A 15,425-nucleotide genomic window follows, 5' to 3' on the forward strand; every position below is an offset into this window, starting at 1 on the left:
AAATCCTGTATGGGTTTCTTTCTTCTGTGGAACACAAAAGGAGATATTAGTCGATATGTGTATGGAAAAAAGATTAAATGAAAGTGAATGGTGAATGAGGCTGCATTTTCATTTTTGTGTGCTATATCCCTTTAGACTAGCTCTGCATCTGACCTAATACCAGAAGTCTCCTCTAGCAGAAACTCTGGTGTGTTTCATTGTAGTTCCATGTGTAAAAATTTTATCAGCTTTACTGGCCTATTTTAGTCAATTTCATCCTACAGAGAGAAGAAGTGGTCAGTGGCAGTAACAACTTACATTGTGTCCAAGCAAGACCATACAGGCCTTCACATCGAATATCCACACTGATTCACTTTTTCCCTTCTGATATTTCATCTTGGCCACTATCAGTTAATGAGGCTCAGACTGTGGTTCTGCACATGTAGAGCACTGTAGAATAAATCTGCAGAACTGGTTGACTACAAAGAGGGCTTCAGCACCATGGACAGAGATTCAATCATCAGCATAAAACCTCATCTGTCTTTTTAGTCAACAGAGCATTATCAAAACTTAGAGTGCAACAGTCTGGTTCCAGAAGTGAATATCCAATTCCTTTTTTCCATAGGGGAATTGATTATAACGATAACTTATAAAACCTTTAAAGACAGACCGACTGTGAGATCTGAGGTTTTAAATCAGGGGTGTCCAATACGTTGATCGCGATCTACCAGTCGATCGCAAAGGCAATGCTGGTAGATCGCACAAAATTTAAATGTGCTTTCGTTAAATTTTAATTAAAATATATATATATAATGTCTTTCCTTCTTTTAGTTTCTGTCTGACTTGCACTTGACGAGTAAATTTTGACCAGGCGAGATTTTTGTTTATTCAGTTGCCATGGCAACTAGGTTCAGGCCTTCCAAGGGCTTCTGAGAACAGAGCACAAAATTGCGAAACTAGCAGTGTTTGAGACTAGCTACCAGCAGCTACTGCCCGGATTATAGAGACAGAGCGCAACACGTCATAATTTGAAGACCACGCCCACCGGGTTATAAATAAATATAAAAATGTATTTCTGGGTTATTTAGCTTGTTTGCTGTACACCTTGTCACATAGCAGCTTTTAGACATTGTTTTGTTTTTTGTTATAAATCATAAATGACAAGGAGGCAGCCTCTTGCAATGCAGTCAATGGAGATGGTTCGATTGTCCCCCGGTGTGGGCGTGGCCTAAATACGCTCTGTCTCTATGCAAAACTGTCTGATTCTATTCAGTGCAAATCATCAGAATAAGGTAAATGCCCTGGCTATTGTAATCTATTGTGCTGTAGGTGTTTTGGGTTTAGTGTTAAAACTGAACGATATCAACATTGAACATTATTACATATATTTTTTTTTTATTAATTACAAGATTAATTCCATGTAGGGATACATGCAGTAGTCCCAACAAGCATTTAAAACACATGAAACTGTGATTTTTTTTTTTTAGTTGGTAGATCTTATTGAGTTGGCCATTTAAAAGTAGATCATCATGCAAAAAAGTGTGGGCACCCCTGTTGTAAATTGATGGCATGTCCATGCTATTTCAACTTATTTCTTAAAAAATCATATTAAAAAGCAGAATTTATAATAAACAACTTGACTACTCTTCATTCAGCAGAGAATGATCCACCAAAAAGAGAATCATGGCAGATAGTGCCAAAAGAGCCCAGCAGCGACCGCCAACTTCCATAATGCACTGTGAATGGTGCAATTGAGTCAGTCTTCCTACACTCTCAAACTACTTACAGTATATAAATATTTGGTAACACTTTACGTTAAGGTTCCATTTGTTAACAATAGTTAAAGCATTAGGTATCATTAACTAGCAATAAACAACATATTTTTTTCTGCATTTACTTATCTTTGTTTAATTTGTTAATAAAAATGTGCTCTTTGTCGGTTTATGTTAGTTTACAGTGCATTAACTTGCACAACTTTGATTTGTATCTAAAATGTATTTAAAATGTATTCAGAATCGAACCGCCAACCCTGCGATTAGCAGCCGACCCACTCTACCACCTGAGCCACAGCCACCCCTATTATATATTGCTTTATTCTTCACTGAATGGCATCCTTTACAGCTAAAGACATCATGCTATAACTCGCTTTTGGAGCCAATCTGTGGGCAATTCATCTGCAAAATGCAACTCACAGGTGTCCTAACGTTCAAAAACACTTCCCGCTTTGGCCACTGGGGGCAGTGCTTCAATTCAAATAAGATTGAGTTTTGCTCAAGAAAAGACATGCTACAGTTTCTGAATTTGCTATTAAGGTTTTTTTTTTTTTACCCATTTTACAAAGGTAAAGAAAATTCCAAGCCATGTTTTCAATGTAAAACAGCAACTAAATTGACATAACATAAGCTAGGCAAATTACAACTTTCCCAACTTCGCAGCAAGACATTTTTCAGGTATTTTCTTAGGCAGAACAATTTGCAGCCAATTTGAACTATATATATATATTTATATAGTTCAGCAAAGAATCTAGAGATAGAATATTCAGTTTAGAAATATTAGGCCTATAGAGTATTGCTATCTGTTACATAAACATATGGCTGCAGCAACGTAAAAATATGTGTTTTAAAATGTGTCTATAACACAAACACTCAGCCGAGTGAATATTAAGAGATTCTTTCAGTGATGGTGTGATAGTATCAGGGAAAATGTCATGTGCCTTATTAGTGTCTACCCGCAGAGATGTGAAAAAGAGGCTGACCTCTTTGCTTTCCTGCAGTTCAGGCTTAGTCAGAAATCATTACTCAAAGGCAGCGTGATCAATCATAGAAATGCACTTATTAAGACAGAAGCAACAGAAAAAAGCAGGATGCTTTTATTGAATACTCTAATACTGAAGGCAGACAAAGAGGAGGAAGAAAATGTAGTTTTATAATCTTATTTTTAAAAGTTCACCAGCTTTTGGAGTCATTATAGTGATATGGGTGCATTAAAGCACAAAGAACTATAAAAGATGCCCTAAGGGAGATGTTTTGAGAGACATACTGAGGTTGAAATGAGAGGCAGACCTGAGAAACAAAGCGTTTGCTGCCTCTGAACTATAACCACAGCTAAAAATGTACCCAAGATTGTCTTAAAATCAGTCTAATATCTGTTTATATGGTTTTCAGCACTTGCTTTTGTGGTTATGGTTATTTTAATACAGAAATGCACAGTAATATAAAGCTCTCACAAATATTGAAGCAATCTCATGTTGGTTAAGGAAGCTAAAAAAATTATAACCTCAGACAAGTCTTATGAACATCAATTTAGCAATTTTACTCATTCAACCCTGCGTACAAATGTGTGTATGTATGTTGTGTTTTGGCTTCACTTTATGCAACACATAATTTAAATTAATTTAAAGGAGCAATATGTAACATTGAGGTCAAGTGTTTAAAATAGGTATTGCAGTCCAAATTCAAAATATTTGAGAATCGTCTCCCCCGCCCCCTCCTCCCCAGACTCGAAGCTCACATGGGTTGCCAGGTACACGCAACAGGAACAAGCAAACTGACAATGGCAAGCGACAAGCCATACGCTGTAAGTTGACCAGCTAATGTATACATTTGCAATGTTTTTATTGTTTGCAAATTATAAACCAGCTCATGTGGATTTTTTATATCTCTGTCAATGTTAGCTAGATGTATTGCTGGCTTCCAAGGCTGCAGTGTGCTGTGTTTTCCAGATAACTTGTTTCAAATGTGACAATCCGGGGTGTCAAAATACTATTCAGAAATGGGCAGTGGGCAGGATCACACAGGCCAAAACAGAAATTCCAGCCGGGCACGGACATTTCAAAGTAGAATATACTGGCTGTAGCATTGTTTTTGGAGAAGCCAGTATTTCAACTTAGCATGTTTCCTAAATCTCTGATAACATAGTATGATAATTCTATGCTTAAGTACACTAAATATATGACATATTGCACCTTTAAACCTACTGAATACTGTTTACAACAGTTTTGACTGTCATTTAAGGGTTAAACTTCTGATGCACTGACTCACATGACACAACAGTATGCTGTTGATATCCACAAGGTGTTTCTATGGGTGCAGTGCCAACAATAGTGCCTATGGTAAGTAGCCTCTAAGTTTTTTAATTGAAACCTGTTTGGGTGTAAAGAGAAGTGTCTCTAGTTTCGTTTGGTATGTTGCTATAAAAAATCCTTTCATTTTTTATTAACGCGATGATAAACATGATGTACAAATATGCGTATTGTGGGACATTATTCCCAGAAAAGTAAAAAAAAAAAAAAATTTAGTTCCACAATAACAAATCTGTGGGTTATTTCACTTCATTATAATATAAAGTTTGTTATATGTTATTTTGTTATCACTGTACAATACAGTTCTAGTCATTAGCAATACTAATTACCCACTGAATCAGTCATTCCTATATTCACTGTGCATTTTCACATTGAGAATCAATGAGTTCATCCAAAAGCTGAACATTTTTGCTTTCAGAGGCTTTATGGAGCTAGGATTAAATTACCTGTAATGGTCTGTAACATCTCAAAAACATGAATAACCAACACTCCTTGGAACATAATAAATTATTTGATGAAAAAAAATCTGTCTTTCTATAACTTAGTGTTATGTAAAATTTCACAACTTAGTCCCGCTGTCCACATATGTGAACATCAATTTTAAGGTAACCTATTTGCTCTAGGAGATCTTAATCAGACAATATTTTTTAAAAACAAATCTATGTAATATGATTGCTCATTTGATTTTCTTTCTGAAACATATGATTTGTTTGCTTATTATTTGCATACAATCAATCAAAATCTTGAACTCATTGCTTTCAATGCTTATTTAGTGAATTGCATCAAGGGTTTTTTCTTCTTTTATTTTTGCAACAGACAAGGGCTTATCCTTATATTGCTGTTATGCAACTTTCAGTCCTCTCTATGTTTCATGATTGTGAATTTGCTTGCTTTACTATTTTAAGTATACATTAATATAAAATGACTGCTTTTCTCATAATGTATCTCATAAATTTCCTCACATGCAACTTCAATCCTTCGCTGTCATAGGTCATGAAGAGCTAACAAAACTTATCGAAACATCAAAAGCCAAAACAAAATGTTTGTCTGATCCAATACCAACCAAGCCCTTAAAATAGGTATTCCTTGTAATCTCAGAACCTCTTCTTAATATTATTAACTCCTCACTATCCTTAGGACATATCCCAAGAAACTTTAAAATGGCAGATATCAAACCGCTTATTAAGAACCCACAACTTGATCCTGGAGAACTGGCTAATTATAGACCGATTTCAAATCTCCCTAAATTGTCCTATTTAGCAGACCACTACCACTTTGTCTATGTAAATGAGGAACTGTCAAACCAAACAAAAGTAAAGTATGGAGTGCAACAGGGATCAGTTTTAGGGCCTCTGCTTTTCTCCTTGTATATGCTTCCCCTGTGAGATATTATCAGGAATCGTGGAATACATTTCAACTGTTATGCCAACGATACCCAATTTTATATTTCTTCAAAACCTGATGAGATCACAACTCTCCAAATTAGCAGAATGTATCAATGAAATAAAAGATTGGATGGCCAGAATTTTCCTTCTACTGAATTCCGACAAAACAGAGGTTCTAATTTTTGGACCAAAAACCTCTAAAAATAAGCCGCTAAATTATTATTTGACTCGCGGTGGATGTACTGTTACATCATCTTAAACAGCGAAGAATTTAGGTGTTATATTTTATACCAATCTGTCCTTTGAAAATCTAATTACCAATGTTTGTAGAACAGCATTCTTCCACCTAAGAAATACATGCTCTCTGTTGTTGATGCCGAAAAACTAATTAATCTGTTCATGACCTAAAGATTAGATTATTGTAATGGATTACTGGGAGGATGTCCAGCAAGATCAATAAATAAACTTCAATTGGTTCAAAAAGAACCAAGAAATATGATCATATTAGCACCATTTTGTCATCATTACATTGGCTACCTGTTAAATTTCTTATTAATTTTAAAAACTTTAAATATGTACAAATTCTGAATGTTCAAACTCCACAGTACTTAAGTGACCTTCTACTATTCTATATTGCATCACGTTCATTACGATCACACAATTCTGGCCTGTTAATAGTTCCTAGAATAGCAAAATCGAGGTAGATCCTTTACATATTTGGCTCCTAAACTATGGAATAGTCTCCCTAACACTGTTCGAGATGCAGACACACTCACTCATTTTAATTCTAGACTAAATAATCATATTTAGCCAGGCTTACACCATTTATCCTTCAACTCACAATTAGGCTGCTTTAGTTAGGTCTACCAGAACCAGAAACAGTGATCAGGATCTACAACTCTGAAATAAATTGAACTGCATCTATGCTAATATTATTTTATTGGATCCAGCTCCATTCCTACTTCGTGTTGGACTCCACTGCTACATATCACTGTGTGATGATGACTAATAGCAGCCGGTGCCAGCCAAACACTTCAGTCTATTATGATGGACTTTAGAGGATGAACTGATGCCAACTCCAACCATAAGACATGGGATACTTCATATGCCATTGTCTGAACCTTGGACTTAGTATAGACATCACTAAAATTACTGGCCAGGTTGAACTGCAAACCAAAACTGATCACTGCTTGCATCACCTCGGTCTATTGATGGACTAAACTCTTGAAATGGAATACATAGACTACCATTTAATTGCCAACAAAACCTTTATCAGCCAACTAACAAGGACAATTGCATCTATGTGAGCGTCTGCAGTTAATAAAGGATGGACTTCAAAGACATTAGTCATTAATCTTACAGTTCATACAAAATCTTTATTTAAACACTGTCGCTTAACACTTACTTAGTTTAATAATTTTAAACTATAACTTTTACTATGCATGTGTAATATTGGCATTATATTACAAGTGAGTCTGGTTTCTCCCAAGGTTATTTTTCTCCCATTAACCAACATCTTGTTGGTTTTGTGTTCCTTGCCACAGTCGCCTTCGGCTTGCTCACTGGGGTTATAAATACAATTATTATTTTTTCTACTACACAATGATGACTCATAGACATTATGGACAATAAAGTTTTATTTTCTGTTAATGCCTGTTCTTCTGTAAAGCTGCTTTAAAAAGAAACGTGTGTTGTAAAAGGTGCTATACAAATAAAAATGACTTGACTTTTCAGAAAACACAGTAGGCTATCTTTGAATTGCTCTTTTGTTTTGTTTTTAAATAAGACCCACTTTACAGATAAACAAGGCAACACAAAAATCTATCAAAAACCTAAAAGGGGGAAAGATAAAAGGCATGTCTGCTCACCTGCTATGAGTTGTGTTTATCTGTTTAAGGTTAGAAAGTATCTTAATTTTGAGTTGAATATTTTCGACCGAATAGACTATGCTCTTCTATTGGGAATGCTCAATTTCATAGTTTGCGTAATGGTTGAATGTTGATCATTTATTATATTACTGATGAGTGATTATTTAATGATGTGTAATATTAATACCAACTCTTTCAGTATTTCCTGTTCACTTTCCTGTTCTTATGTATTCCATTTGCCATTTCTCGGAGAAAAGAGCTGTGTGGCCGCAGTATAGGCAAGTGTTTAATATGGTCTCTCATTCAAAGTTATTGAAAGCAACAGTGACACACTAGTAGTGACACTTTTTATGCACCATTATTGTACTTAATATTATTTCTGTACACAAATGTGAGATGTCATTTTAAAGTTTCTTCGAGTCTGAGCATTATGCCAAGTAACTGAATGAACATCCAACATTAAAATTTCACACAGGTAGCAGAATTCCAAAACATGTTTTCTATGTAAAATAACTCAAATTGCTGCCTTATTGATAATGGCACAATTATTTTTCTTAGGCTAGAACATATCAAATTGTAGTCACCATTAAACACTTATTGGCCAGTGTTAAATAACATGTACATGCAATGACTGACATGCACACTAGAAAACAGTTCATGTGAAAAACAAATAAATGTACTAAGAAACTGTTGCATTTTGCAGCAAGAAGCACATATGAATTTGCTTGTGTGGAAATGTCATGACTGCCATCCAGTGGTACAATGCAGGTTTTATCAGCACCATTATTGTTTGACAGAGGTGTCTTTCTTCATGTTCTGCCTTTCCAGTAGAGCAGCATGTTCAGGCTCAAAAGCTGAAAACATACAGTACCAACATGATAATTACCTTACTTTATAATCATGATTCACTAAGCTGAATTCTATTCCAAATTCAAATTTAGCAGAAGCCAGTAAACAAGTACTAAACTGTTAATTTCTCTGTAATTATAAGTATCAAATGCATAAAAACTAAATTTTATTTTGTCATTTTCAAGTTATTTTTCTGTGTGCATGAGTAATACTGTACTACTGACAAAGCAGGTTTAAACAAAAATTACAATGGCAGGACTGCAGTGAGTATTTCGATATTATTACTATTAACCTGATGTATTTAAACCTGATAAAACTGTTACGAGTAACACCTGTTTAATCAATCTTCCCACTGTCTTTATTGTAAAAGGACTGCATGATTTGGTTAAAAAAATGATTGCAAATATTGTGATATATACTATGTTTATAAATGTAAAAAAAATATCAAACTAATATCCCATTACTGCTACTTAGATAAAGACTAAAATGAAAAAGGCATAAAATCACATTTAAAGCAGCTCTCATGTTCAACAGGGAGTGCGAAAACTACAAACATGCAATTCATAACATTTTCAAAAGAAAATTCAAGAGACAAACTCTCACTTTCAGTTGACCCAAAAGTTAACTGCATGAAAAATGGACCCAATTCTTGTTGCATTCACATTGTAACTGTAATTGAAAGTGGACAAAGTCTTTTGTCCACTATCGAGAAAGTAATCTGTTGGATCACATTACATTTGAATAATCAACTAGTGTACTTGTGCTACTACTACAATTACTAGAATTTAAACAATAGCATGAGCAATGGTGCATAATTCACTTAATGAACATGGGGCAATGCTTGGCAGTTCAGTTATTTATTTAAAGGGAAAGTTCACCCTTAAAAAATCTATTCTGTCATGATTTTCTTGCCCTAATGTTGTTCCAAAAACATATTACTTTTTTTTTTTTTCTCTTTTTCTTAGGAACACAAAAGGAGATGTTTGATCGCCTCAGTCACCAACCACTTTGATTATATGAAAGAATATAAAAAATTTAAGAATGGTGACTGAGGCTATTATTCTAGCATCTTTGTGATTCACAGAAGATTGAATGTCATGGTTTGGGACAAAGTAAGGGTGAGCAAATGACAGAATGTTCATTTATTGGATGAGCCATCTCTTTGAATCACTGCCTGCAGTTTATAAATCACACAATACCACAAAGCAATTTAAATGTTATTCTGATTATTCTGGTATTCTGATTTTTAATTGCACGGCCCTTTACAACATGGAAAATTAAGGCATTTTTTTGTTTAATCTGTGTAATTCTTTGAGTCCTACCAGTGAAGTCCAAGTGATACAAAGGAGGGATAATATTTATTTGGCAACAAACGTCAAAGTTTATCATCTAAAAGCCAGTGGAAAAACAACATTACAATTTACAGTCTAGGTCAGGTGATGTTTATATAAAAGAGCAGTTGGAAAGTAATGGTGAAACTTTTGCACCTCAACAGTTAAAGAGCACTAAACAAAATAACTTTCAGTCTGAGAATGCTGAGAGAATTGTTTTCTTTGTTGGCACATTTTCACACATTACACATTCTTCTTATAAGTCAATGGTGGAAATGTAACTACAAAAGTTCTAAGATTTGTTTTGTTTTTTTAAATACAAGAAAAGCATGAAGGCAAATCAGTTTCACAGCATTTAGTAACTTGCAGGCATGAAGACTGTACATTTGAACCACCAGGTGGCCCTATTAGTCTGTGCTACAGCACTCAGTCCTCATTCACGTGTGCTTTTCAACACAATTTCAAAGATGAACACCACAGTACTAAAATATGGAACATTATAATCTAAGAAAGATTACTTGCTCTCTATGCCATAATGGTGTCAACAGGTGTTAATTCCTAACACTGAAATAAAAGTCTAAGATTAAAATGAACAAGAATGTGTGTGCAATAAAAAAAAGGTAACTTTGTTGACTAAAGATGATTTACACAGTTATGGAGCAATAAAGTTAGTGCTGGGCACATGATGGCCACCTCCATTATAAAGTGCCACAGTCTTCTTAAACTAGTGGTCATTGTCCATTAAAAAAAAGAACAAATAACTTTTTATCTTTAGTCTTATTTGAATGAGCTAGGGAATGAAAGATTGCAATCGTGATAAAGGCTTACCTTGGCCAGTACAATACCCTACTAATCAAGTTTTAATTTAAAGGGGAAAAAATGCTTGGAGTTTCCCACATATCTGCAAGCTGATATGGTGTGTAAAAGTCCATGAGTAGTTTAAAGTAAACAGCATCGCTCTTTGAAGCTCTTCTTATTTTTCTTGTTCTTTCCCTTCCCATTTTTGTCCTTATTTTCTGACATCTTTTTAGCCCGAACTTCCCTCATTAGATCAAAAAACACCTTTGGAAAAACAAAGAGTTCGTTATTCCTCAGTATGAGCAAGGATATACAAATATGATACAAAACAAAACTAGCAAGGGAAAAATATTTCCATTAACAAATAAAATGCAAGTTTGCAAAAGAACAAAATCTAAAATGTTACCTGCAATATTAACAACAACTAAGAACAACTAAAGAGAAACACTTTATTCATCTTGATTTTCTGGCATCCGTTTAGCTCAAACATCCCTTATTAGATAAAAAATGGATTTAGAAAAACCAAGGGTTCATTATTCATCATTATGAAAAATACAATAAAATGCCAGTTTGCAAGAGAAAATAAACTAGCTATAAATGTGACATACAATATGAACAAACATTTACAGATAATTAGGCTAAAAAGAGAACATTTTAGTTTTTTACATGAGCTCATTGTGGCACTGTTTTGCTGCCATACTTCCATCAGAAACAGCATTACACTTAGTTCACCCAAAAATTTAAATTCTCTAATCAATTACTTGCTCTCATTCAATCCCATATGTACATGACTTTCTTTCCTCTGCAGAACACAAACAAAGATTTTTTTTTTAGAAGAATATCTCTGTAGGTCCCATACATGAACGCGAATGGTGGCCAGAACTTTGAAGGTCCAAAAAGTGTATAAAAGGCGCCATAAAAGTAATCCATAATCCAGTGGTAAAATCTAGAACTTCAAAAGCGATCTAATAGGTGTGCGTGAGAAAGATCAATAATTAAGTGCTTTTTTTTGTACTATAAATTGTACTCCCTGGCCACTAGGTGGCGATATGAACGGAGAATGTGAATCTCCAGAACCTAAAGAGGAAGAATGTGGAAGTGACACTTATGGCAATATTTATGTTGAAGGTATTTAAATATTGATCTGTTTCGTACCCACACCCATCATATCATTTTAAAAGACATGGATTGAACCACTGGAGTCATATTGATTACTTTCAGGCTGTCTTTATGTGCTTTTTGGACCTTCAAAGTTCTGGCCACCATTCACTTGGATTATATGGAAATACAGAGCAGAGATATTTTTTCTGAACTCAGTTCAGCAGAAGATTGCATGGCATGTGGGTAAGCAAATGATGAGAGAATTTTTTTTTTTTTGGGTGAACAATCCCTTTGAGATCATTCCAAATTTGATGCCGCTACATTTAGTTAACCATTAGGTCCATTTATAATATACTGTGTAGGGTTAGGTGATAGAAAGATGTAATCAGATATATAAATGTTAGAAATATTTATTTAAAAAAATAAATGGTGTAAAGATTTCTTACATAATCAACCAGCCCTAATACTATGTCCTCTGCATTTATCATTCTGCACTATTGACTGGACCTACTTGATTATATGCCAAGAAAAGTAATACTGAAACTATCATTTTTAAAAGATAAAAAGGTAATTAATACTGAGAAGAGGAAAGGAAAACAGGTATAAAACTACAACTAAACAAAACTATAAGAAAGACACACACACACTCTACCTTGTCCACATTGGCACGTGTCTTGGCAGAAGTTTCTACATACTGCACGCCCCACTCCTCTGATTTTCCCCTGGCCTCGTCCACTGAAACCTGCCTCCGATCCTCAAGGTCTGACTTATTTCCAACCACCAGCAGTGGAATCTTATCTTCCTCTACTTTAACCCGCAGGATCTGCTCCCTGTTAACAGACAAACCATGACAGTTCTACATATAATGTTGGCCGATCCAATTTTCTGACTATATCAGGTCACAATGGAAGAAGCCAGGAAAGCATAATATTGCTGACCTGAACTCTGCAGTGGCCGTGAAAGACTCCTGCTCTGTTATTGAGAACACCAACAGGAAACCCTCTCCGCTACGGAAATAATTGTCTCGGATCGCTGCATAGTCTTCCTGTCCGGCTGTGTCCAAAATGTCAATCTGCACCTCTTCTCCATCCAACACCACTTTTTTCCTGTAGCTGTCAGCCTTTGTGGGCTCATAATCTTCAACAAACTGAGGACCAGAGAACAGATTTAATGTCACCAGTGAATAAACTGGCACAATAAACAGTACTACCATGAACACGATTAGCTTGAAAAGTTTTTTTTTATGATTTTTATTTTATTTTTAACACTTTTATTGACAGGATACTAGATAGAAGACAGGAAATGATAAGAAGAAGAACAGGAAATGATGCACTCGTCATGGCTCAGTGTCCAAGTGCACTAACCGCTAGACCATTAACAAAAGCAGTAAACTTTCTTTGTTCAGAAATAATCTTATACAGACGAGTAGTCACAAGTTTGTAGCCATTTATATTTGTGTACAAAACCAATCTCAATTTGTTCTATACAGAGCATTCACTCATGTACTGAAGAACATCCCTTTTTCTATTGTGTCCTTGCAAAGGATTTTTTACAGTTCGTATTTGTATAGATTTGGTAAAGTGTATGGTCTGTAGTCTTACCTCATCATACATAAACTGAAGTGTGAGGGCGGACTTTCCTACACCTCCACTGCCCACCATAATGACCTTGTGCAGAGCCAGAGAGCTCTGACCCTTACTCTTATTGGCTGCCATATCTGAATGCCTTCCTCGCGTTCTCCACAAGATGCCCACACACAAGCTGGCACCACCTACAGACAGACAGACAGAGACAGAGAGAGATACTGTGAATTTATGGTTCAGTTTAACCAAACACAGATGTGCATTTGAACTTTCATATGGACCATGGTTAACTAAACATTCAAATTATAATATATTTAATTATGGAAACACAAAAGGCTGACAACCTCAGTCAGCATTCACTTTCACTGCACCATATTTCCATACAATAAAAGTGAATTGTAAATGAGGCTAACATTCTGCCTAACATTTCCTTTTGTTTACCACTGAAGATAGATAGTCATACAGGTTTAGATCAACATGAGGGTGAGTAATACTTACAGAATTTTCATTTTTGGGTGAACTATGCCTTTAACATTTGGACCTTTTTGATGGAAAGTAACCCCTGTAAGTGATTTTTTTTGCCAAGTGTGAAATTTGCTCCTGACAAATCCTTCAACTTTATGCTTTCACCTACAATAGTATCCATATAAAGTGTTCCTTACTTAAAGGTGTTGCAAGCGATTCCATCCATTCTAACTTCCACGAGACTAAGCCGTTGTAGCCACACCCCCTCTTTTCAAAACACTGCACAGATACACCTTTGAATGTGACACAAAGCACGTTCCCACGGTTGTCAAACAGAACAGTTGCGAAACAGCGCCCTCAAAAACTGACAAATTATAAATCAGAATATGGCATTAAGCCTCAATAATTATCTGCAAAGACAACACAATGAGAATTATTGACATGCAGAAAGCGTCAGAGACCGCAGACACATTTTGTTTGCCGTTTACAAAGTCTAGAGCAGCCACAGAGACTTGTGAGATATCTCATGCCAATTATTCAGTGATATCTTTCAGGGAGTAGGACATTTTTCATGAAACCTTTTTTCTCCATTTCAATTCATCCTTTACTAGTCTCCACAGAGAAATTAGTCTTAGACAAAGGTTTCAGCACATACACCACTTTCACATCCATATAAATGCACAATAACGGGGGGAAAAACAAACAATTACCATATATTCCCTTAATACTAGACCATTGTAGTTCAATGTAAATCCCATGTAATTTAAACACGGCAATCATTCAGTATTATTGGAATTCCCATCTAATGTCATCACTGTTCCATGGTACAGTTACAAAAGGGCAATTCCAAGAAAATATCAACAACGCTATGGAAAAGATCAAGTTCTTAACAAAATAACTTAAACCCATCACCAAAGAAAGAACCTGGGTCAATTATGAAATTGTGTGCGTGCGCGCACTTTGTCTATGACGAACAGAAGTTTAAAGTCATTCAATATTTTTTCTGGGTCTAAAAGTAAAAAAAAAAAGGACAGATCAGCTTAATAAAATAAACAATGCAAGCAGACGAACAAAAACAGTGAATAAAGAAAGACAGAACGAGAGGGGACAGAGAAACAATAAAAAGGTTTAGTGAAAATGTGATCTAGTGAAATTAACTACATAAGCTGACAGACGTTAATATAAAGAAGCACAGCAATATAAAGAAGCACAGCATGGTTATAGTCATGGGATTATGAAAAATGTAAATTATGATGCACGAAAATTTGTTCTCCAAGTATTTTATAGAAATGGGGACAAGGTCTGCACTGAAAAAAGTATTTTTGCTGCATGTTCAGTTTCCTTCATTAAAATGAACTAAAGCAACACAATTTTAGAACATTTTGTCACAGCTTGATTTTATTGTGTTCTATCAATTCACATTTGTAAAACTGAAGTTTACTTAATCCATTTGTCTTTGAGTTGGGACTACATGAATACTTAAGTTTTTTTGGTGATAATGTAGCATTGACAAATCTGGGCAGGGGATTTCCATTTCCCAGCATGCTTTGCATAGAACTGAAAAGCGAGAACAAGTATTGAAGCCAAGTGTTATTTTGAAGATATTTGTTAATGTTATATTGGTAATTAAAAAGAGAGTCTGTTTGGGGGGTTACTATTGTGGTAAAGAATGGCACCTGTGCTTTGCTAAAGGATGGACTACTCTTTCAACGCAAGTCTGTGTTATTTTGACTGTTTAAATCGCCAGGGAAAATCTTAAGGCAGATATCCTAGAAAAGGCACACCTATCCTAACCAAGTCAAATGATTTGAAGTATCACTCATGTCCATAGCACCAACGGTTACGTAAAAGGAATGGTTACATGCCGATGTTGAATACTTACTGTAGGTTTAGAGGTTTGTTCAAAATCCTAATGAGCAATAGTAATACTGATGCTTCCTTAGCAACCAACCACTAATAAATGGTTGAATTTATACATTCCCAGT

At 35.2% G+C, this 15,425-nt stretch overlaps 1 protein-coding gene across 3 annotated transcripts in view; it reads right to left on the reverse strand.

The window, feature by feature from the left end:
• Positions 1-8,536: 8,536 nt before the first annotated feature.
• The window catches only part of LOC127654988 (ras-related protein Ral-B-like), a 32,106-nt gene continuing 25,217 nt past the window's right edge, over positions 8,537-15,425 (reverse strand). The window contains exons 1-5 of one of the 3 annotated variants that reach the window (XM_052142570.1): positions 13,474-13,491; positions 12,994-13,163; positions 12,331-12,539; positions 12,045-12,222; positions 8,537-10,555 (exon numbers count right to left, since the gene is read on the reverse strand). In XM_052142570.1, the coding sequence (XP_051998530.1) occupies positions 10,433-10,555; positions 12,045-12,222; positions 12,331-12,539; positions 12,994-13,107 (624 nt within the window). In that variant the 5' untranslated portion in view covers positions 13,108-13,163; positions 13,474-13,491 and the 3' untranslated portion in view covers positions 8,537-10,432. Of the gene's footprint in view, positions 10,556-12,044; positions 12,223-12,330; positions 12,540-12,993; positions 13,164-13,473; positions 13,492-15,425 lie in introns of those variants that run through there. The other 2 variants (XM_052142572.1, XM_052142571.1) reach the window with 2 other exon arrangements.

Source organism: Xyrauchen texanus, chromosome 14 (assembly GCF_025860055.1).
Source record: "Xyrauchen texanus isolate HMW12.3.18 chromosome 14, RBS_HiC_50CHRs, whole genome shotgun sequence".
Classification (NCBI taxonomy): Eukaryota; Metazoa; Chordata; class Actinopteri; order Cypriniformes; family Catostomidae; genus Xyrauchen; species Xyrauchen texanus.